General features: G+C 47.0%; 1 protein-coding gene across 1 annotated transcript; it reads left to right on the top strand.

Annotated features, from left to right (window-relative positions):
* Positions 1-17,734: 17,734 nt before the first annotated feature.
* Positions 17,735-22,017, top strand: CCK (cholecystokinin). The gene is made up of 3 exons (XM_015236328.2): positions 17,735-17,834; positions 18,902-19,117; positions 21,614-22,017. The coding sequence occupies exons 2-3, from the start codon at positions 18,904-18,906 to the stop codon at positions 21,745-21,747; spliced, it is 348 nt and encodes a 115-aa protein (XP_015091814.2). The 5' UTR covers positions 17,735-17,834; positions 18,902-18,903; the 3' UTR covers positions 21,748-22,017.
* The last annotated feature ends 265 nt before the right edge of the window (positions 22,018-22,282 follow it).

Raw genomic sequence — 22,282 nt, 5'->3', positions numbered from 1 at the left:
TTTATAATGATAGCGGAAATAATGTAAGTCACCTCAGATATACCCTTAAAAGAAATGGATGGCTGACCAATTAAACCTTTGAACTTTCTGGGATGCAGATGTGATGGCAAACACTAAAGCAGCCATATTTGATCATGAGATGAAAGCCACATGTTAAAGACAATGAAAAGTTTTAAACATACCAAAAAAACAGGGCGATTACTATAGTAAACCCACATATAAACCCATCATTTATATCCAGTGTTTGTTAACATGTTGCCATATTTCCCTCATCTTTTTTTTTTTGCCAAAATATTTTAAGGAGAAATTTAAAACATGCTAAACATTTCATCCCTAAGTTTTTCAGTACGCATCTCTAAAAAGTAAGAACATTTTCCTACATAACTAAAGTATCATGATCACAATGAACAAAAGCAGTAACAGCTACTTAATATGTTCGAATCTATCTAATGTTCATTCCATATTTATATTTCTCCAATTGTCCCCTAAATGACTTTTTAGCTAATTTGTTTGAACAAGGATGCAGTTGAGGTCCATTACATTTGCTATGTCTTTAAATCTCTTTTGATGTAGAATAACCTCCCTCTCTGTCATGACACTGACCGATTGAAGAGACCTGATCAGGTGTCCTATAGAATGACTCATCTTCTGTGACTGAAAATTAGTCATCTTTAATTTCTTTCATCAGTGTCGTAGTTTTCTGGGTATAGGTCATTACTTCCTTAGATTTATTCTTAGGTATTTCATTATTTTTGATGCAACTGTAAATGGGATTGTTTTCTTAATTTCTTTTTCTGATAGTTCATTGTTGGTGTATAGAAATCCAACAGATTTCTGTGTATTAATTTTGTATCCTGCAACCTTACTGAATTCATTCATAAGTTCTAGTAGTTTTTTGGTGGTTTCTGTAGGATTTTCTATATACAGTAGCATGTCATCTGCAAACAGGGACAGTTTTACTTCTTCCTTTTAACTTTAAAAAAATATAAAATATATAAGAAAGATAAAAAGATACTGACATTCTTTAACCCAATAATTCAATTCATGGAGTTATGCTTTAAGAGAATAATGAACCCAAAGGAAAAAGATCTATTTGTGAAGATTTTAGGCCCTTACCTATTTTAAGAAAAAAAATTGGAAATAATATGAATGTTTAACCATAGTAACACTGAGTCATTCATATCTTTATTCAGTAGACATTTATTTAGCTCTTACTATGTGCTGGATGATAGGTTAGGGACTAAGAACATAAAAACAAATACGATGTTTGCCTTGGGATCTGCTGGGGGGAACATGCAAGCACATTTATTTCACAATGTGAGAAAAACTACAGTGAGGATGATTTCCCATCTTTAATGATTTTAATGTGCTTCCCCCAGTGCTCCACCACCTCCCCAGATGAGGAGACATTCCAGTATTGATTTCCAATTCATTTGATATTAATTTCTAATGCAGCTGCAATGTGGTTTTATAAAAGATAAGCAAAGTGGTTTTTCAGGTAGCACGTATTGATCACCTGTAGCTCTGAAATACTGAAGAGTCCCAAGACATGAGAGATGATATTTGTTCAACAACAGCATTGTATCCATCAAGTTTTAATGGAATCTTACCAGTTGATGCCTTTTTACTGTCTCTGAACCTAGAATTATGTCCAGCGATAGCCTACTTCATGGCAGTGGCGGGTTATTTTGACTCGGTTGCCAGGCCCAGGTTAGCTGCCGGGCAAGCACACAGGAGCAGGTGTGTGAATGAATCTACGTCCTATGTCAGAGGACCTGCTCATGGCTGACCCTTCTCACTGTCCATTATCCCACAGTAGAGCTTGTCAAGTGGGGCTCAGATACTTTTTTTTTTGGAGGGGGGCTCAGATACTTTTAAATGTTCACTCGGTAAGCTACTCTTCAAAGTATGTTTATTTAAAACACTTTAAAACTTTTTATGATTGAATCAGACCTGGAAGACTATTTAAGATGTCTTTGACCTGTCTTCTGTCTTGAGGCTGGACCATGGCTACTTCAACTCGTAAAGATGGGAATTTATCTTTTAAAAAAAAAAATCAGTGATAATGATAAATGCCCCAAGGAGCAATTTCACCATTTCTGCTCATTTGTTCCATTGTTTAGAGGCATTAACACTTGCAGGCTTCTGCCTTCGTTCCTTGTACTTCAGTGTAAACTTAGTTCCTTTGATTCTAATCTTGGCAAAGATGAAGTGCCCAGAATCAATCCCTTGGCCATCTTGCCCCCCTCGCCTTCCCCTCTATCCACCTAATACCTTTGGCTCCACTTGTCTAAGTTTTTTTGTCCTTTTTTTTTTTCAAATTGAAATATAGTTTACAATATTGTGTCAATTTCTGGTGTACAGCATAATATTTTAGTCATACATGTACATATATGTAATGTATTCCTCTTCATATTCTTTTGCATTATAGGTTACTACAAGATATTGAATATAGTTCCCTGTGCTATACAGAAGAAACTTGTTGTTTATTTATTTTATATATAGTAGTTAACATCTGCAAATCTCAGGGTCCCAATTTACCCCTTCCCACCCCCTTTCCCCTCTGGTAACCATAAAATTATTTACTATGTCTGTGAGTCTGTTTCTGTTTTGGAGATAAGTTCATTACTGTCTTCTTTTTTCTTTTCTAAGTTTATTTTTAGATTCCACATATGAGTGATATCATATGGTATTTTTCTTTCTCTTTCTGGCTTACTTCACTCAGAATGCCCATCCTCAGATCCATCCATGTTGCTGCAAATGGCATTATTTTATTCTTTTTTATGGCTGAGTAGTATTCCATTGTATAAATATATCACAACTTCTTTATTCAGTCATCTATTGATGGACATTTAGGTTGCTTCCGTGTCTTGGCTATTGTATAATACTGCTATGAACACTGGGATGCCTGAATCTTTTTGAATTAAGGTTCCCTCTGGATAAATGCCCACAGGTGGGACTGCTGGATCATATGTCAGTCTATTTATAGTTTTTTGAGGAACCTCCACACTGCTTTCCATAATGGCTGCACCAAACTATGTTCCACCAGCAGTGTAGGAGGGTTCCCTTTCCTCCACACCCTCTCCAGAATTTATCATTTGTGGACTTTTGAATGATGGCCATTCTGACTGGTGTGAGGTGATACCTCATTGTAGTGTTGATTTGCGTTTCTCTGATAAGTAGCAATATTGAGCATTTTTTTCATGTATAGTTGGCTAACTCTCATTGCAAAGTTTCCAAATCACATGGCACCACCTGGGCTAGCCCATGGCTTGTGTCTCAAGGGACAGTGAGAGGAAAACCTCTAGGAGTTTACTGCTGGGCAGAGAGGGTCTCTGCTCCCAACTTGACTGGCCCACCTGTTTTGAGGAGGCAACACTGTCTTATCTAGGCACTGTTTTCAACTCACTTTTAAATTCTTGTTAGCAATTCTAGAAAATGGAAACAAATTCATAGTGATAAGAGCAGATTAGTGGTTTCCTGGGGATTGAAAGGGAAGGCGGGAAGGGACGAACAGGAAACTTTGGGAAGGGATGGAAATGTTTGTTATCTTGATCGTGATAATGGCTTCAAGGGTGTATACATGTCAAAAATGATCAAATTGTACACTCCATACATGTGCTGTTTATTGTACTTTAATTATAACTCAATCAAGTTACTTCATAAATTCTTAGCTGTTAGTTCAGCTTCTTTCAAGACCCAGCCTAATCTCAGGAGCCTTGGTTTACTAATTTGCAAAGCCAGATCCTTCAGTCAATAGCTCGTCTCCCCTGCACTGGGACTGGAAACCGTGGCAGTAGCATCCTAACACAAGTCCTGCTGTGTAAGTCGGCCTTAGTTTCCTGTAATCATGTAACCACTTCACCGTCAATGAGGCTCAGAGAAATTAAGTTGATTGCAATTTGTTCCTGCCCGAGAGCATCACACTTGCAGTTCAGCTGAGCATGGGCCACTCTGTGACATTGGAGAAGCAGTCCTCGCTTAGTACAATGGACATTTCATAGATGAATACTCTGAAGAGGACATTCAACTTCATGTGTATGGACCACCCCCGCCAAGACCTTGTCAAGGCCATGACTAATCCTATTCTGTTCTGAATGGTTTGTTGAGGTTCATTGGGGTTCCCCCATAGTGGCCTTCCCAACAGCACCCCAGCTGTGTTAAAGGGAGGGGAATCTAAGACTTTCTTCAGATCAGTCCTCCTCAGTCCCTTTTCTCCATCTCCTTCACAGGGGAGCAGTGAAGAGAGACCATGAGAATATTGAGCATCTTAGAACAACTCCAGAGCCTTCCAGGGCAAAGGCTCCAAATGCACTGAGCTCTAAGGCAAGGCCGAAGGAGGGGAAGATGCTGATGAACTCATGTATCCACATCTGAGCTACCTTTTCCAAGGAGAGGCTATGGGTCTTTGATTTTAATCACAAATATTCTTCTGACCCAAGGAAAAAAATTTTCTTCCTCCATTCACTTGGATAAACGAGGAAGGACAGGGTTGACGGAAGTCAAGTTTCAGATTGAATTGAATGTGACAAAAGCCTGGCTCAAATGAGCTGACACAGAATTGGAATTTACTGACTGCAATCACTAGGAAATCCAGGTGGGGTTCTCCTCCGACACAGATGAGTCCAGGTTAGAGGGTGCTGTCCAACCTCTGTCTCTTTCTTACCTTTCTCAGCCCTCCGTGCTGGCTGCATTCTCAGGCAGACTGTTGCCTTTTCGTGGAAAGGTAACCACCCACAGCTCTTGATTACAAAGGCCCCTACCCATCCTACTTTATCCTAGACAAAGACAGGCAGCTCCCTCAATGGTCACAGTTCAGGTCTGACAGAAAAACTCTGATTGGCTCTGCTCGGGTTAAGTGCTAATTTGGGAACCAATCACTGCAGCCCTACCTACGAGGGCTGTGGCCCATCCATGAAGGAGTAGATGAGGAGGGGAATTAGAGACCCATCCAAACCACATGGATTGGTTTTCCCACAGTAAAGAGGAACTCTGCCTGCAGCACGGGAGAGGAGATGGCATTCTGGGAAGCTGTCACAGTCCACGCACAACGAAGAGGAAGAGAAATTGCTAACATCCCAACCAGGAAAAAACCCTCTCCCACTCGCTACCACTTGGAGGGTCAAAGAACTTGTCTTCTCTCCTGGGAGCCTCCGCAGTTCTCATTCATCTGTGGGAAGAGGAGATTCTTCAACTCTGGTAGAAAGGCAGATGCCCTGCCTCTGCCTGTGCTATCTTGCTTCTGCAGCAGGAGGAAAGGCCACTGGACTGCCCTCCCCACTCACCGGAAAATAATGACGCCGGCTTGTGATTTATTCAGAGCGGAGAGAAACATGACCTTCACGGAGAAGAAAATAGCGCACAGAGGGAGAAGAGTTGATGAATGAAATGTCATCATTCCTGACCTGGAAGACTTAGATATATATAGTGACATTCATGGAGGAAATAGGACTGATAATCTCCTATTATGTCCCTGAGGTTATGTTTTCAGAAAGTCCACAGTTTGAGATTCTTTCTCCCCCTGTATTATTCGGTGCAATTCCACTTAAGAGAAAGGAAGTTTTAGCTGATATTCCTATGATTCAAAAGCAAGCCTAGCTTGCTCTAAATCTCCTGCTTTGTGCACTCCCACTTCTGTGGCCCTCGGTCTGCCATTTATTGGCTATGTGGCCTGGCACAAGTATTTTAATCTCTCCAAACCTAGTTCCTCAAGGGCAGGTGGAAATAATCAGACCATTTTGGTAGGAAGACCCAACAGAAAATGTTCCCCAAACTTCTTTCTTTCCCAAGAACCTAGGACAGTTTGTAAGCGATTGTAAGATGCCTTATTTCTAATGTTAAAATATGAAAAAATATCTATATCTTAGAATTGATAAAATACGGTAAAGAAATTACACACACATACACACACATATACGCACACACTTACATGACATAAAACCATGTCCAAAAGGAAATAATTTGCTCATAAAAGATTTTCTAATTGCTGTTCCCATTTTAACATCTTCATGTGCTCTTCAAAGTTGTATCACTATTGACCTGTTGGTTGGCCTAGTTTTGCGAATGGGAAGTTAAGCGCACTTCTCCTAAAATGAAAGTAATTACAGTGTGGGCATTCTGAGAGACGCCCCTTGCTCTCACCACACATACCCGGCTGTTAAAGTGTAAATCATCCTTTGCTGCAGGAACTGACTTTAGCTGAGGGTTGCCTTCTCAGGCTCAGTGATGGCTGTGAATGTCTCTGTCCCAAGGATGAGGCGGAAAGACACTGCTCTTGGACTTGTAGCCTCTCTTGGAAGCAGGACCAATGCAGTTCCCAGACTCTAGCTGCATCCTGAGGGAAGGACAGGGCAGGTGAGTACAATGTCACACCCTCCCCTGAACCCTGGAAATGGATATGAGTGATATGAGTACCTTAAAACTGACTTTCTGTGCAATTAACTTTTCTAACATTGGAAACTATTTAGGCAAGGAAAGAGTTTATATCCCAGTGAAACTGTGAAATGCAACTGTGAAAATGCAACATCCTTTGTTGTTGTTGGTTTTTGACTTTCCAATTTTCCAGGAAGTTTCTTTGAAAGATTTAGGAGATCCCAACAAGCAAAAAGCATGTTATAATCTTCAGTGATGATGGCAAGAGTCAGCACATGTGATGTGCTGTGTATGTGTTAGGATTTCATGTGCATCTAATACTAAGAGAGGTCGGTGCCATCATTATGGTCATTTTGCAGATGAGAAAACAGAATCAGAGAGACGGAGTAACACAGGCAAAGTCACACAGCCAATAGGGGCAGAGCAGGGATTTAAACTTGTGATTGTCTGACACCAAAGTCGTGCTCTTAGGACTCAAAGAATGTCCTCCCCTAACTCTCTAGCCTCTCCACTCAAACCCCATCTCAACGAAAAATTGTGCTCCATTTAAGGAACTGTCTGTGAAGGTGAGGAATATATGTGAAATTCACACCTCTGATTGCACAGCAAGCCCAGAGGACGGGGAGCAGTTCATCCAGTACCCCATTTTCCAAATGCAGCAGGCTTGGTCCGCACCTGATTTGCCAAATTCCCCAAAGTGAAGGTACCAGCTTTGTACCTCACTCAGTCCCTTAAACTCATGTTAGCCTCGAAAGGGGCTATGAGAATATGCCGCCAGGGGTTCTTGGACCACATCTGGCTCCAAGTGTGAAAGGCAGTTGTAAACTTCAGCTAACCATGAAGAAGAGAATCCAGGGTTAAAATGCCTTTATTCTGGTTTGGCCCCAGGTCTCACCCAGAAAGGAAGAGGGCAGATGCGGGTGGAGAAACTATGAAGTCAGGGGGATGTGGCATCACTGCCAGAAAAAGCTCCTGAGCAGGCGAGTTTCGGGGTGATTTGTTATGCAGCAATCAAGATCAGGAGGAAGGAGGGAGGAAGGGAGAGTTAGATTCAGAGGATATGTTAACAGCCCAGGTTATGAGCCCACGGGAACTTAAACGATGTGAATTGAGAGAGGGGAAAAAATCACCTTTGATATAAAGCTCAGAGCCTCTAAGCCCTGACAGACATGCAAATGATCCAGCAGCCAGAAATTCCACTGCTGTCCCAGATTAGATACCGAACCATCGGACAGTTTTGGTCATTGCCCCAGATTAAATCTGTAAATTTAAACAGATTTAATTTGTAAAGGAAGAGCATGTTTTCGTTCACAGCGGTGATCAGGTTCTGGCCACTCAGAGGCTTCACAGGTCTCAGGAGCAACCCCTTCTAAGGAGTGTTCTCGAGAGGTGGCTGCTGTGGGGGACAAATAGAAAGGTGTAGGGGTGGGGGGCCTAACAAGGTCCAGCAGCTCCTGGCACCACCGCCTCCTGTCCTAAATGTAGCGCTTCTCATTTCCTTTTCGTAATGATTCAAAAATGCATTTATTTTATGTGGACATAACCTCTCCCCGCCCAAAAGCAATACTAGTGGGCCTGGTTTCCCCAGGGGGGTGCTGGTGCTTGATACCAAGGCAGCTGCTTCACAGCCAGTGGAGGGACTCCCACCACTCGAGCAATTATACCCGCCTCTCCATTGGGAAACCCTGTAAGGGATTGGGATCCTCTGTAGTGTCTGTGGGGAAGGGAGGAACTTGGTCAAAAGCCTTGGGGTTCCCCCTCCCCTTCCAGCAGAGAGAGGCTTTGAAGGGTAATTATGTTTACTCTAAGGGCATGTGTGTTACCCATCCAACAACCAGGAAGAATGACAAGGCACATTTACAGATCCCAGGGGAGTGGATCTCAAAAGGAGCTGGCCTAGGGAGCCAAGCCCACTTGGAACTGTCCGACCCAACCACACCCCACAGCTCCCACTACCAGAGAGAACACCCTGGCCGAGTCATGGGGGCTGGGAGCTGGAAGTCAGACCAACCCACCCGGGAAAGTAAGTGCTGCAGAGGTATGGGCAGGGCGCCCATGGCACCTGATGAAGCATCTACGCGAATATGTGAGAGCTTGCTTTGTGAAGGCAAGTTCTTCCCAATCAGGGTGCTCATTGCATGGGCCTTTTTAAAGCAAGAAAGCAAATTGTTATGGGCGGAAGAAAAAGAAACACAATCACAGCCAAGAAACCAGCAACATTTCTCTAGACAAATCCTTGAGACCCATCTGTACCTTCCCAAGAAGAGCAGATGGCCTTGTGAGTTCCAGGGCTTTGGCTGGTAACAAACCCAGCTCCCCGCTTCAGATGCCCCAGCTGTGTGTACAGCACAGGCGAATGCCTTTAGCAGCCTGGCAACTCTTGCAGCAATGAGGGTTGCCAGGAAATAGCGGCACATTCACTTGTGCTCTCGGCATACATGATTTTCCGTTAAAATTAGCATCTTGTTATACAAGGGGTCGTCCCCAGGCAGCCCAGGATAAACCTCCTCAAACTTGATGATTTCAGCGAACATGAGTGTTGAGTGTTGTTCTCTCTCTACTTTGACTTCAGTGGAGCCACTGTTCTTAGAAGAGAGAGTGAGTGATAAAACTCAGGAGCCCTGGCATGGATCTGGAACAATTTCAAGACGCCTCTCACCCCTGCTCTCTCCTCCCGTGGGCTGTCTCCTCCTTAGGATCTTATTCGAGATCAGTCTTTTTATTCCAAGAATTGCTGAATGTGGAAAAGGGCTGGAGATTCGAGTTTTCTTGTTTCCAAGCCCTCATCTCACATGGCTAAGGTTTATCCCATAGAGAGTTTACAGCGTTCTAGGAAGTGGTTCTTCCCCACCTGGTTGGCCAGTTGTGCAGACTCAGGGTCATGAAACCAAAGTGGCCTGCTCTGCGTGACAAAGACAGTGGGTTGGAGACCTAGGACTTTGATCTAGCATCATTTTCACTATGAAGTTCTGAGGGTCAGAGAAGAAAGAGAATGGTGCCTGGCGTGAGGAAGAGGACAGGTTCTTTGATCCTTTCTCCAGGTCAAAACATTTGTTTCTAGTGGTGCGCTTGTTCCCCAAAGAATGAGAACAAAATAGGGATATCTGTGTGTTTTTACAGTCGTGAACATAATGGGGTCGTTCCGGAGGTTTGCTCTTAGGGGCTGCAGAAGTCACTTTGATACTTCACTTTATATCCCCTCAGCTCCCCTGAATTTACCTGCAGCTGCGGGGACAGTTCCGGTACTGGCTGATGGCTTCCCACGCCAGTTACCTCCATCTCTCTTCTCTGCCTGTGTTCCCCACCTGCCAGAGTAACCCTCAAACAATAGCACGTAAGGGTCATGGATAAAGGGGAAAATTCTGAAGTGTCTTCTATACAGTGTCTCTGCGTCCCACAGTAACCTGTTTTTTGACCCACACTGTATCAACTTTTCTCTCTTCCCTACCTTCTCAGTTCAGCTGTCTGGGATGCCCTCCCCAATACACCACCTGCGTCTGGACTTTGTCTCAGGGTCTGTTTGTAGGGAGACCCAAACTAAGGGACCCACAATATAAGCCACCATTCTTGCTGGAAGTCTGAGTTTCCTTTTCGTCCCCAAGCCAGGCTCCAGAAACTTATATAAGAAGCACAGTCTGGCAGAGGCCGCCATATTCTCACTCCTCTGCAAGTCTTCGGTGCCCCTGGGCCCGGCACTTTGACATTTCTCGCTCAGCTGGAGGCCTGTCTGTTGCCAGCATCTCTTGGGAAGTCTGGGAAGCTGGTAAACAAACTCCTTCCTTCACTCGTCATGCCGGGTGCTGGGAGAATCTGTGCACAGATCCCTCATTTCCAGGCTGCCAGTTTCTGCACACACGGCAGGTTCGTGCCATTCCTTAAGGAGTGGATGTCATGAAAATCTAAATAGAACTTTAACTTTCATGGTAAAATTCCTGTTGCTTTTTAGCACCAAATGATTTTCTCTTTCCTTCTGACTACCTTTCCCATCAACATGCCCTTTGGCAAGAGGTGCTTCTTGCTTGTTGTTGGTATAATTCTACCCAATGCTCTACTGAGGAGCTGGCCAAGTAGCTGGAGCTGAAGCATTAATATGCTGGAAGAGACGAATCTGCTGTCCTTGGCGGCCGGGGTGGGAAGGGAGGGTGCAGACAACTGCCCCGGGGGGGGACTTGGCACCATTTACTAGAAATTGTAAGTGTACATACTCTTTAATTCAGCAATTCCACTTCTAGGAATTCATCCCAAACGTGAACTTGTGCACGAGCTGAGTGATACACATTCAAAGAGCTTCAGTCATCATTGCAACATCTTGGAAGCTATTTAAATTTTTATCAGTGGGGCACTGGCTAGATGAAATGAGGCACATCCATACAATGGAGTGTTCTATAGATATTGAGGTAGAATTAAGCCAACAATACAAAGTGACCTCTAATATATATTGTAAGTGAAAAAAGCAAAGCAGAGGACATTGTGTACATATTATGTGCTTCCAGGTGGAGATTGTGTGTTTGTGTGTGCGTGTGTGTGTGTGTGTTTGACACTTGATTTGCTTGTTTGTGCATGGAGTCTTCGGAAGAATTCACTCGAACTGGAAGTTCTCCTTGCGTCTAGGGAAGGACAGGGCTGCGAGGAGACTTAGTTTTAACTGTTTACCCTTTTCTACCTTTTAAGTTTTGAATTATATGCATTTCATACCTATTCATACCACTTTCATGCTTAAAACTAAAAGCCTCCTCTGACAGAGTTCACTTAAAGGAAGGGGAAACGGCCGCCACCCAGCACCAGGCTGGCTGGTAGGTGGGACATGTCTCCGCTGGAGGCTGGGACGTTGCAGGGACACAGGCTTGTCCTCTGCTGTGAGGGGCCCCGCTTCGGAGGGAAGCTGGATCAGCAGGACCACAGCGACTCCAGACTGTCCCTCAACAACTGTTAAGTCTCCCTGTTTATTAACTTCTCCCAATTAGGGCTATTGAGGCCGCTGTGAAAACTTCTACAAAGGAAAGTGACCCACAGGACAGGCCTGAGGACATTTCCCCAGCCACTACAGGTCCTCTTGGCTTTTCAACATTAGTTGGAAAAGCAAAAGCTCATTCTGCATGTGGGGATCAACGGGCTGGGAGCGGACCTGTCCTCTTTCTTGTCACCTGTTCAGGAAGTGACCCCCCCCCAGTTCTGGTGGCTCTTACATCCCTGGCTAAAACAATTCCTATGGCTCTTTTGGAGTCCCTGACCCAGACAAGGGCCAGCAAATGGCTTTTCATTCACCACGATAAACCTTGTAAATCCCATCAATTAAACTAAGAGTGGTTTCCTCAGTAAACATATATTGATCACTTAACAGTGTCCAGGATAATCCCTGCACTGGGTGAATAAGTCATGGTTCCTGCCCTCTGGCATATTGGCTGATGAGAGGTTTCCATAGATGAAGAGTTCAGTCAACAAATACTTATTGAACAACTGCTATGTACTCAGCACTAGGAAACTGATGTAAAATATGGTAAGCTCTAACACCAAGAGCTTACGCAGTGTTAGAGGACTGGGGCTGCAGTGGCGCTGCCCCACCTGTGCCCCCTCAGGTCACGCCTGACCTTTACAGCGCCTGCAGGCCCAGTGGCCCAGGGCTAGAAGCTGCAGCTCTTCCCCTGGCTGCTTCCCCTGGGGGCTGGAAGCCCCTTTGGCCCCCACACCCAGCAAGCCAGAATGCTGGGCAGTGACTGCCCCCTCCCCGGAGCTGCCCTCAGTCAGTGACTGCCTGGGGCTGATGTATAAAGACTCCAGCTCCCTCCATCCCCTGGTTGAAGTAACTCTGAAGTCAGCCCCGGCCCTGAGAGCCCCCCAGTGGATCAACCATCACCCACACTGTCACTGGTCATCCACCACTGTGACTTTATTGTCACCCTGTTCCCACACAACCCACTTCCCTTCCCCTGGTGGTTGTTAGATTGGTAACCCTTGAATGAGAGCATCTTCAGGGTTCTCCCCAGATTGAAGATTCCTTGATTCCACCAACCTTATAGAAATGCCAGTGAAAGAATAAGATATTTTCCAGATACAGGATTGTGGCATTATGTTATGGACTAAATGTTTGTGTCCTCCCAGAATTCATATTGTTGAAGCTGTAAGCCTCAAAGGTGGGGCCTTTGGAAGGTAATTGGGTTTAGATAAGATAACTAGGGTGGGGTCCTCAGGATGGAATTAGTGCTCTTGTAAGAAGAAAACTTTCGAGCTTGCTCTCTCTCTCCACCATGTGAGGACGCAGCAGGAAGGCAGCCATTTGTCAGCTGTCACCAGGACCCTGACCATGCTGGCCCCCTGACTGTGGTCTTCTCAGCCCCAGACCTGGCCTGCTGTTTCGGTACAGGAGCCCAGGCTAGTGCCCTTGGCTCCCCCATAGCTATTTCTGCCACCCATCTGCTTATCTCTTCTGTGTCTGAGGGTCTTTTCTGGCCTGTAGGAGCAGGATGCTGATTCAGGAGTGAAAGAGAAGCCCACACCCGGGAACAGCCCTCAACCAGGCGCATGGAACTTGCTGGGTAGACACCCCAGGCTCTCCTTCCAGACTCAGGTGGGCTGGCTATGAGGCACGTGCTTCAGGTGCCCCAGAGACCCCGGCGGGATGGAGTCCACAGGGTAACCCTCTCCTTAACACGCACTTGGTTTTCTTCTCTCCTTCCTGCTCCCTCACTCCTGCTTCCTTGCACTCACTCCCAAGTAACCTCCCTGCACCCAGATGCTTGTCTCAGCCTTGCTTTTGTGAGCATCCAAACTAAGGCAAGAGATTCTGAGGGAACCCATCATAGGGAAAAGGAAACACTGTTCACTGTGACCATGGCTACCTCATTCTTTTGAGTCAAATTTTTCCATTTAATGGCAGATGGCATGGGCTATGTGGGCATTTGAAAAGTTCCAGGACAAATAACGGCATTTCTAATACATGTTAAAGAGAAAAAAAAAATCTTAAGACCCCAAATAGAAGCCTTCAAACACATTTCTAATCACAGCAGACAGTCTCTTGACCTCCTTCAAATGGGGATCACTTGTAACCAGTTTAAAATCCATGAATAATAAAGTAGGAAGCTCTGGTATGCCCATGAAAGTGCCACTGAGTCTTCTACAGGTGCAAAGTGGACCTGTCTTTGAGATGCTTCCCGTGGCTAAAAAATCCTACATTGAAATGATCACATCTGTTTCAGAGGTGCTCTCTGGGGAGGCCTTCCCTGCTCTGAATGGGACCTCACTTAAATTCGCTTCACCACAATCAGATGGAAATTTCTAGATTCCAAACCAGTAAACAGTCACAAGCTTTCTCTTACTGCTGCTCCCTCTCTGATGCCACATCTGGATATGGTTCCCTTGCATTTAGTCCCCTGCATGAAGGCAGGGACCTTCCACATCGTGGGGCATCTGAGGCCCAGCTGTGAGTCTCATTCAGTGCCAAGGGTTTGGTGGGGGTAGGGGAACAGAGAGGGCACTGCCCTTTTCTGTTTCTTTCCTGAGGCAAGGGTAAAATTGGGATAAAACTGAGTTACCATCTTGCACCTAGTGTAATACAGGAACCTCCAAACAGGGCAAAATCACATTACAATTTCCCTTGTCTTGTACTGATAACCAAAACCATTTCTCCTTAATATGCATAATGAGGCCTACATATCAAAGACCTAACAGGGGGCCCTCAAGCAGGGGTTTGCACGTGTTCATGCAGAGCCCCTGCCCAGCGCCCCCATACCCTCTCCTTGCTCTGCTTTCTCCTAGGCCTTCATGCCCATGCGTCACCTACTGCACATGCTAGTATTGGTTTTGTTTATTACCTGTCTCCCCCACTAGAAATGAAGCACAGGGATTTTGCCTGTTTTGCTTGTATGCCAACAGTGCTTGTGAGACAGTTGGTGTCTTTATAGGATTATCCTGAAATTAGACAAAAGCTTGGGGGCAGGTGGCTTATTTGGAAGATGGTCCCAGATACCAGAAGTGAGGAGATGAAAAGAGTAAGACAGGGCAGGAGGAAAAGCCAACTAAAGGGATGTTATCAAGGTCCCTGCTGCAGGCAAAGGACCTTTGAGAAGCTTCCAGAAGCTTCTGGGATTGGTCCATCAGAGGGAGGGCAGGGAACTGGTGTTTCCATCCCCTACTAGTTAAAGGTTGTCTTGTTGGGTGTGAAAACCCTTGTCCTCCAGGCTGAGCCTCTGCTGGGGCTGAGCTTTGAGGCAGCGAAGTGCAGCAGGGCCCTTTGGAAGCCTGAGGAGGGAATGCTGTCTGGGTGCTCACCGCAGCAAGGGCAGAGGTGGAGCAGGTGGCTGTGTGAAGACCACCAAAAGCATCTGCCCTAGGAGGCATTACACAAATGATTCTTAGCGAATGAATGGATTCTTCTTCATGCACGTATGTGTGTGCCTTACAGGAGAAGTGTGGGCCCAGGCTCATCTGGCTTTAGAACCATAGGCAGATTTCTAGTACTCTCTGACCCATTAAGAAGGAAAACTTGTTACTATGGCCAAGGAGTTCGGATCCCTTTTAACTTTTTATTCCTCAGAGGAACTTCTGTAACACATGCCTGCTTAGAATTCCCATTCCTGGAAGTGAAGAGGCTACTGTTTTATTGCAGATTAGAAGGGTCCACTGCATGAGCCCTTCTTCTAGCTTCTGATAATCCTGTCATCTTTGGCTTTTCCTTGTGACATTTCTGCTCTGGCCTCTAGGCTGCTCCAGCTCTGCCTTTTTACCAGCTCCCTTTCCTCCACTCACACCTTTTGGCTGTCGCTCCTCAGGGTCTGTCTAGAGGCACCCGCCCATTCTACCTGCCCTCTTAGGCACTTCCTATGACTCCCAGGCTGGCAGCCACCACCCACACCTCTAGTGCCCCACAGATCTGAGCTCAGGGTTCAGGTTCCCAACCTCCTCCTGGACATCCATGTACAAACAATGAGCCCAACCCCCTACTGGACACATTACCTACCCCACCCCATACCCCAAGTCTGCTCTTCCTCCTGAATTCCCTGTTTTAGGTTATGCTCCACCACCCACCCCTGTCTCCCAACCTGGAACCTCAAGGTCAACCTCAGTCGTCTAATCTGATTGCCTCTTCTGGTTCCTTGAACACCGAGAGGTTAAACGTGGCTGTCCCTGGGTGATGGATTTTTTTTTCTTCTTTTCTCTACTTTTATTTATTTTCTGAATTACCTCTTATTACTTACGACTTTCATAATATTGAATAGGGTTCATAATAATGAATAGGTTTCACAATGGTTTATTATCCTAAATATAAGTCTACTTTGATTCCTCCTGCACCTCTTCACACCACGCCCTCCTAACAGTTCCTGACTTACAGTCTCTCCCTGCCTGGAACACCTTCTGCATCATAACTAGAAACTGGAAGCTTATTCCTTTGCTCTCTTCATCTAAACATTTCCCTGGGATCATCCCCCATCACCTCCACCCCCATAGTTCCCAAATACATCAGAATCACCCGGGGATGTTTGTTCTCTTGTTCTTTCTGCTCCCTCTTTATCCTGTCAGCCCGTGTTCCTACTGCATCTCCAGTGCCTGGCAAAAAGCAAGTGTTTAATAAATATTAATGAAATGGGTGGAGGGAAGGGAGTTAAGTAACTGGCTTACCACAGGGAAATTCTATAGCCGTGGTTCTCCAAGTGTGGTCAGGGGGCCACCAGCAACCAGCAGGAGCATCAGGGAACTTGCTAGGAATGCAGATTCCTGGGCCCCACCTCAGCCCTACCGAGTCAGAAATTCTGGGGGTGTTTGAACAAGCTCTCTAGGTGATTCTGCTCTATAGCAAGTTTATGTTCCCAGAGATGTCTTGGCCACAGTCACAAATAAAAGTAGTTTCCCCAACTGAACAACACAACCTTTAGCAGCCTTGTGGAAAAACCAGGGTGAAACATCTAATCAGCATCTCTGTTTCAAAAATGTCGCCTCTAGGTTGCAGAAATGCAGCAGCCTCTAGAGTTTAGAAAGGGGCACAGCAACCAGAGGTGTCTCCCCCAAGCTTCCCCGGGCTCCCCACCCACCCCGACCCCCACAGTCCTGCCATCCCGGGACCCCCACTGCTGAGCACAGATTCCAATTTGAAAGAAACCCTTTCAAGTCTTTCTCCGTGAGGGAAAGGAGGAGTGGAAGGCCCCGGGACCGGGCAAGGGATGGACAGAGACCCCCTAGGTCCCAGACTGAGAAGCCTCACTGCGCTAAGGTGCCTGGGGTCTGAGGCGGATCCTTCGCCAGGTGCTTCGCCAGTTTGCCCCTCTGCCGTCGGTGAAATGGGGTTGCCACTGACTTTTGCAGGACGCGGTGAACTGGAGCACCAACCAGTGGACTCCAACCCAGAGGGCTTCAGGGCAGAGGTGGGGCAGGGTAGACCCTCATGGCGCTCTGGCTCCGGGTCGCCTTGATCCGGAGCCAAGGACTCGACCGCGCAGGGAAGGGCGTACAGCTACCGCGGCGTCTGCCTTGTCCTCACCAAGCAGCCGAGTGACGAGGGGCAAGTTCCTTATTTCAAAGCTGGCGGGAACTGGGCCAGGTGTGAGACTCGGGGAAGGTGGTAGAGGCGGATGCCGATGCCAGAGGGGAATAGGGACTGTGGGGTCTCTTTGGGACACTCGTTGGCGCCCCTTGGCGACAAAGAGCCTTAGGCGCCGCAGGCAGGACGTAACTCCGCCGGGAAGAAAACACAGCCCTTCCCCAAACTCCGTGAGAAGCCCCATGGTGTCATCCTTATTTTACAGCTGTGTGAATGGGGCCCCAGGACACCAAGAGCCTGCCATGGCCTAGCCCTTTCACTGACCTCGAGATCCTGGAGAACTTTGAGGGGTTTTCAAGGGGTTGAGAACAACGTGAAGACCCCTCCTCCCTTCCCGGGAGGATATCCGCTCTCCGGTCAATTGACCAGAGCGGCCTGAGATGCGCCAAGAGGGACAGACACTCCCTCCATCTCAGAGTTACACTTTGCTGACACTCAGCCCTGTCTAGTGTTCTCCTCCGACCCCACTTCCCCATTTTCCTCTCCGGCCTCTTTGGTCCTCAAAGCGAACTACACGGGGGCAGGTAGCTTCTGCATCCCAGAGGAGAGACCCCATTCCTAGGTTTCTCACCCTGGAGGGGAGAGCCCCGCGCTGGAATGGGCAAGGGAGACAGGGTGGACGGAGCTGGGAGAAGGAAGCTGCCGCGACAGGGGCTGGGCTGGATGCCGGACACCCCGCCTGGGAGGCGTCCACCCGGCTCCTCTGGGCCGTTGCCCCCTCTCTCCCGGGAGCCACCTCAGTCATTTGTCGCCCCCGTGGCCGCCCTCTGAGCACGTGTCACCCGTCTGCGTCAGCGCTGGGTAAATAGATGACTGGCCAACGGCTCAGGCGGGGCTATTTAAGAGGCAGCCTCCTGCCCGCCCACCCTGAACTTGGCTTGGCTTCCCCGCTGCTCTGGCAGGAACGCGAAGCCGGCTGCGTCCTGCTCCGAAGGTAGGTTCCCCGCTCCTGGGGATCCAAGTGCCAAGTGGCCTTGAAGAATGCTGTCTTCACTTTTGTGCCCCTTCCATTTCAATTTTCTGTTTTCTGTGTCTTCTTTCCGATATCTCGAAAGACATTTCTTGAAGTCGGAAAGGATAGTGCGGGCGGGGTGGGTAGAGCTGCTTTTGAGACTTCACGCTCCTGCTTTGTTCTTTTTGCGCAGGCAACGCTGGGGTATCTGGTTGCTCGGATTAGTATGTAAATTGCGATTTACTAGATGTTGCACAACGATGCAGTGTACTTTGAAATCGTTTCAAATAAACTACCAAGGGGTTTTAAGATTTAAATTCAATTTCTAAGTGCTGCAGAAAAATTCACGCTTTTGGGCATAGAAACGTGTGGGTATTTTATCTGCTCGCGGATCTAAAATGCAGCGGTGCTTGGCGGAGGACTGACAGGACTGAGCGCATATTTCTGATTTTAAAAAATCCTGCCTGTGTTTTGCATAGTGGTTATTGCCATTTCCCATGTGCAGCTTGAAGAAACTTGAAAAATATGGCTTTTATTTATTGCTCTCACATTTTAAACCGTGCTCCTTTTTTTTTTTCCTTTACCATTTATTTATCTGTTGGAAGCTTAGCTCTCTGGAAAGGTGCTACCTTTCTTCAAGGGTCTCATTTCCCCCATGGAGTCTTCCCTTTAGGATAATTTTCACCTATCTTTAATCTCTTGCTTTTCCAGTTAGGAGAAGAGAGACGATGCTCTGACACTTCCTCAAACTAAAGGAAAACAGAAAACCTTCCTTCTGCTTAAACAGGGCAGAAGACAAGGTCTCTCTCCGCCCGCTTTCCCCGCTCCAAGGCCCCGGGTGTAATTCACCCAAAAGACAAACGCGATGCTCCCTGATGCGCGGGCTGGTGCCACCGGCCCCCTCGTGCTTTCACCAGCCTGGCAGGTCCGGAGCCCCGCGCATTTGGACTGAGGCCCCTTCTCTGTACCCCGGGCGCCCGACCCTCCGCGATATCCCGCGAATGCCCCACCTGTTCGTTCAAAGACCCCCTCCTCTCTGCTCCCCGCAGCCATGAACAGCGGCTTGTGCCTGTGCGTGCTGATGGCGGTCTTGGCGGCGGGCGCCCTGGCGAAGCCCGTGCCTCCCGCGGACCCCACGGGCTCCCGGGCTCAGCAGGAGGAGGGGGCGCCCCGGAGGCAGCTGAGGGCGGTGCAGAGGGTGGACGACGAGCCCCGAGCGCACCTGGGCGCGCTGCTGGCCAGGTACATCCAGCAGGCTCGGAAAGGTACGCATGCCGCTTCCCTGACCCTCACTCACTTCTGCCCCCAATCCTGACCCCCTTCTCTAGTGTCTTGCTGATGGAGGTGGGTAACCCGTCTTGGGAGGAAACACGGGAGACACGTAAAGCTGAAAGCTTTTTCACTTTCTTTTCCTGAGTTGTACTGCACAAGACAGTACAGTTTTCCAGACGTCCTTTGTCACAAACTGAGAGTGCAGGGTTAGTTTAATTTATTAAGGGAAACCTGTTTTCTTTTAATTGAAGTATAGTCAGTTATAATGTGTCAATTTCTGGTGTACAGCATGTTTTAGTCATACATGTACATACTCGTTCTCATACTCTTTTTCATTAAAGATTACTACAAGATACTGAATATAGTTCTATTAAGGGAAATCTTTTTTAAAAAGCTTTCTTTAATTTTTGCATGGTGTTGCTGTTTAAATTCAACACTATATATTATATATATATATGAAGACATTAAAAGATAATAATTACTGAGCAAACTACTGACTCAAAAAGGTATTGCAGAGCCACTAAACACCATCTACTGTGAATGCAAAGGACCCAGGAGCCACCCAGGTACTGCACATGGAACCCCTCCAGCAGGCAGTGATCAATGCTGAGAATGCTTGAGATCTGACCCCAACAGTTTAAAAAAAAAGTGACAATGTGTCAGTTTTCACCAAAGGATGTAACAGGAGGAAAGAATCAGGAGCAGTTTTGAGTTCTCCTTGGCAGTGATTTAAGATGATTACCCAACAAGAGACGTGTTTTTATTTTGCTGTCGGAGTGACTGTCCCGATTGCAGCAGGAGCTAAACAAGCCACAGTTTTCTCAGCATCAAAGTCTTTCTCCAGGAATAAGGTGACTCAGCTTCTCAGTAGCTGAGTGGCATGTGGACAGCCCTGTCCCTTTCCTGGGCCTGTCTCATCTGTAAAGAGAAAATGATGATGGGGTTCCCATTGGCCCCTTCCAGCTCTTTTCATGATTCAGAGGGAGGTTCATTCATCTCTAGGTTCCTCAGAAATTATAATTTGGACTGGGGCAGGTTTTTTCCTACCAGCTTTATCCACAGTGACACATGGTGAACACACTGGCTATGGGACGAGGTGTTAAACTGGGCCAGAACTGCTGGACATGAAACCACAGCAAATGCTGCTGGGCTGGGTGGGAAGTGGGCTCCTTTCCCATAAGGCTCCCTTACCCTGCTGGTGTGCCAAGGCCTATATCTGAACTTTAACTTGTGGCTTGACTAGATGGGGAGAAAACAGGGCTTGGCTCTCCAGAACTGCCTTTAGTTCCATATGAAGGTGAGACGGGACCTTTTTGACCAGAGAATTTCAGAAGGGTAGAACGGAAGGTGATTTGTTATATTCCAACTTCTCTTTGGGAAACTGTCCCAACTACCATCTTCCATTTTGCTTTCCTGCTAATTAAATTGAAAGCTGTGGCAGTACTAGTCAGATGACCAAATCTGAAAACTTTAGGGGTTCCTGTTGATTGTCTGTCTGAAAGTAATTTCATATCTGTCCTTGGATATGGGGTGAATTTCAGCCAGGCCAGTCTGAAATATCGTAGGCTTTTCATTGACCATAATCTGGAAGCCCATCCCCACCTTCAGGAAAGAACCACCAGAAACAGTTCTGGGAAAGCAGCCAGTTATCAAATGATTTCCCTTGAACTGACACTCGACACAAGGTCCTTCTGGTGTCTCTTCTTAACCCCCTTCTCCCCTTGTCGTCAGCCAAACCTGTGTGTGAATAGCTGTCACTGGGAACTTTAGCTGCCAACACCCAGGATCCATGCTAGCTAGAAAACAATAATCTCTTCCATTTGACAAATATGAACTAGGAACACATATCTATGTCTATACAGTTTCTTTGAATATTTACACATTTTGGGATCATATGGAGTATTTACTCAACTGTAGTACACGTTATGCTTAAAGAGTCTCAACAAGAAATGCCCCCTTTGGGGAGTGCTCAAGAATTTGTCATTAAGAACCGTCTGCAGAACTTTCAATCATCTGAGGAGAAGCAATTCTGTTAGGGGGCAGAGGAGTGTCTAGTGTACACCTGCTCCAAGGCCAGCAAGCAAAGCCCAGGGCTACCTCCGTATTGTCTCTCTTTGTCCTCATGACAGCCCTGCACAGGAAGATGTGTTATCTTCCTTTTGTCAGTGTGGACAAGCTGGGATTCTGGGAGGGTGAATGACCTACCTGAGGTAGCACATCTAGGCAGCATCAGGTCTGAGAGGCTGTTTGAGTCCTGCCCTCCCCAGAGGGTCTGGAAGCTCCTCAGCTTCCCACTGTACTAAGCATTCTGTGCTAAGCATGTACTCTAACCACTGTGCTATACCCTCCCCCTTGATAACCTCTCTGATACGTATAAGAGGGTGCATGTTGCATATTGTCTGGCCTTTTCCGTTGTTCTCCTTCACAAACTGAACTAGCGATGCTCTTAGATGTAATGGCCCCGTTTCCTTCCACTCTGCCACTTGTAGCTCCCTCTGGCCGAATGTCTGTGATTAAGAACCTGCAGAACCTGGACCCCAGCCACAGGATAAGCGATCGGGACTACATGGGCTGGATGGATTTTGGCCGGCGCAGCGCTGAGGAGTACGAGTACGCCTCCTAGGAGACCCGGCCTTGGTCAGCGCAGCAGGAAGCCACCTCCTGACTCAGGAGGTAGAATAAGGAAACAATCCCGTTCATAACTCGTTGTCTCTGAAGTCTGACATTTAAAGTATCTATTTATTGAGTTTTCAGTGTGAAAAAGCTGTCTGTGAGATTGTCCAACGCAACCACGCACCTCAGCAGAAACGTACAAATGGAAGACAAAACATTCCTCTCATCTGTGACTCCTGGTCCTAAAGTGTTGCTATGCTATTAAAGTGATTTCATTCTGCCCGTTGTTCCCTGTGTCTGCCGAGGGCAGAGGGCGCATTTAGGCCTCAGATCGTTCAAGGAGGGATTCCTGATGTATGCGGCACAAGGACGGGCCCCTGCGGTAGATGGTCCCAGAAAGGGCTTGAGGCTTGAGAGTCAGGCATAGAGCTGACTTCCCTGCTGCAGGCCAGGGAGCCAGCAAAAGGGCCTTCCGTGTCAGCTCCAGGACCTAGCCCCGGCCGCCCTGGGCCCAAGGGGGCCCCACTGCCAAAAAGAATGTGCCC

Source organism: Vicugna pacos, chromosome 17 (genome assembly GCF_048564905.1).
Source record: "Vicugna pacos chromosome 17, VicPac4, whole genome shotgun sequence".
Taxonomy (NCBI): domain Eukaryota; kingdom Metazoa; phylum Chordata; class Mammalia; order Artiodactyla; family Camelidae; genus Vicugna; species Vicugna pacos.
The sequence above is the reverse complement of the archived record's forward strand: the minus strand, read 5'-3'. Positions and strand labels throughout refer to the sequence as shown.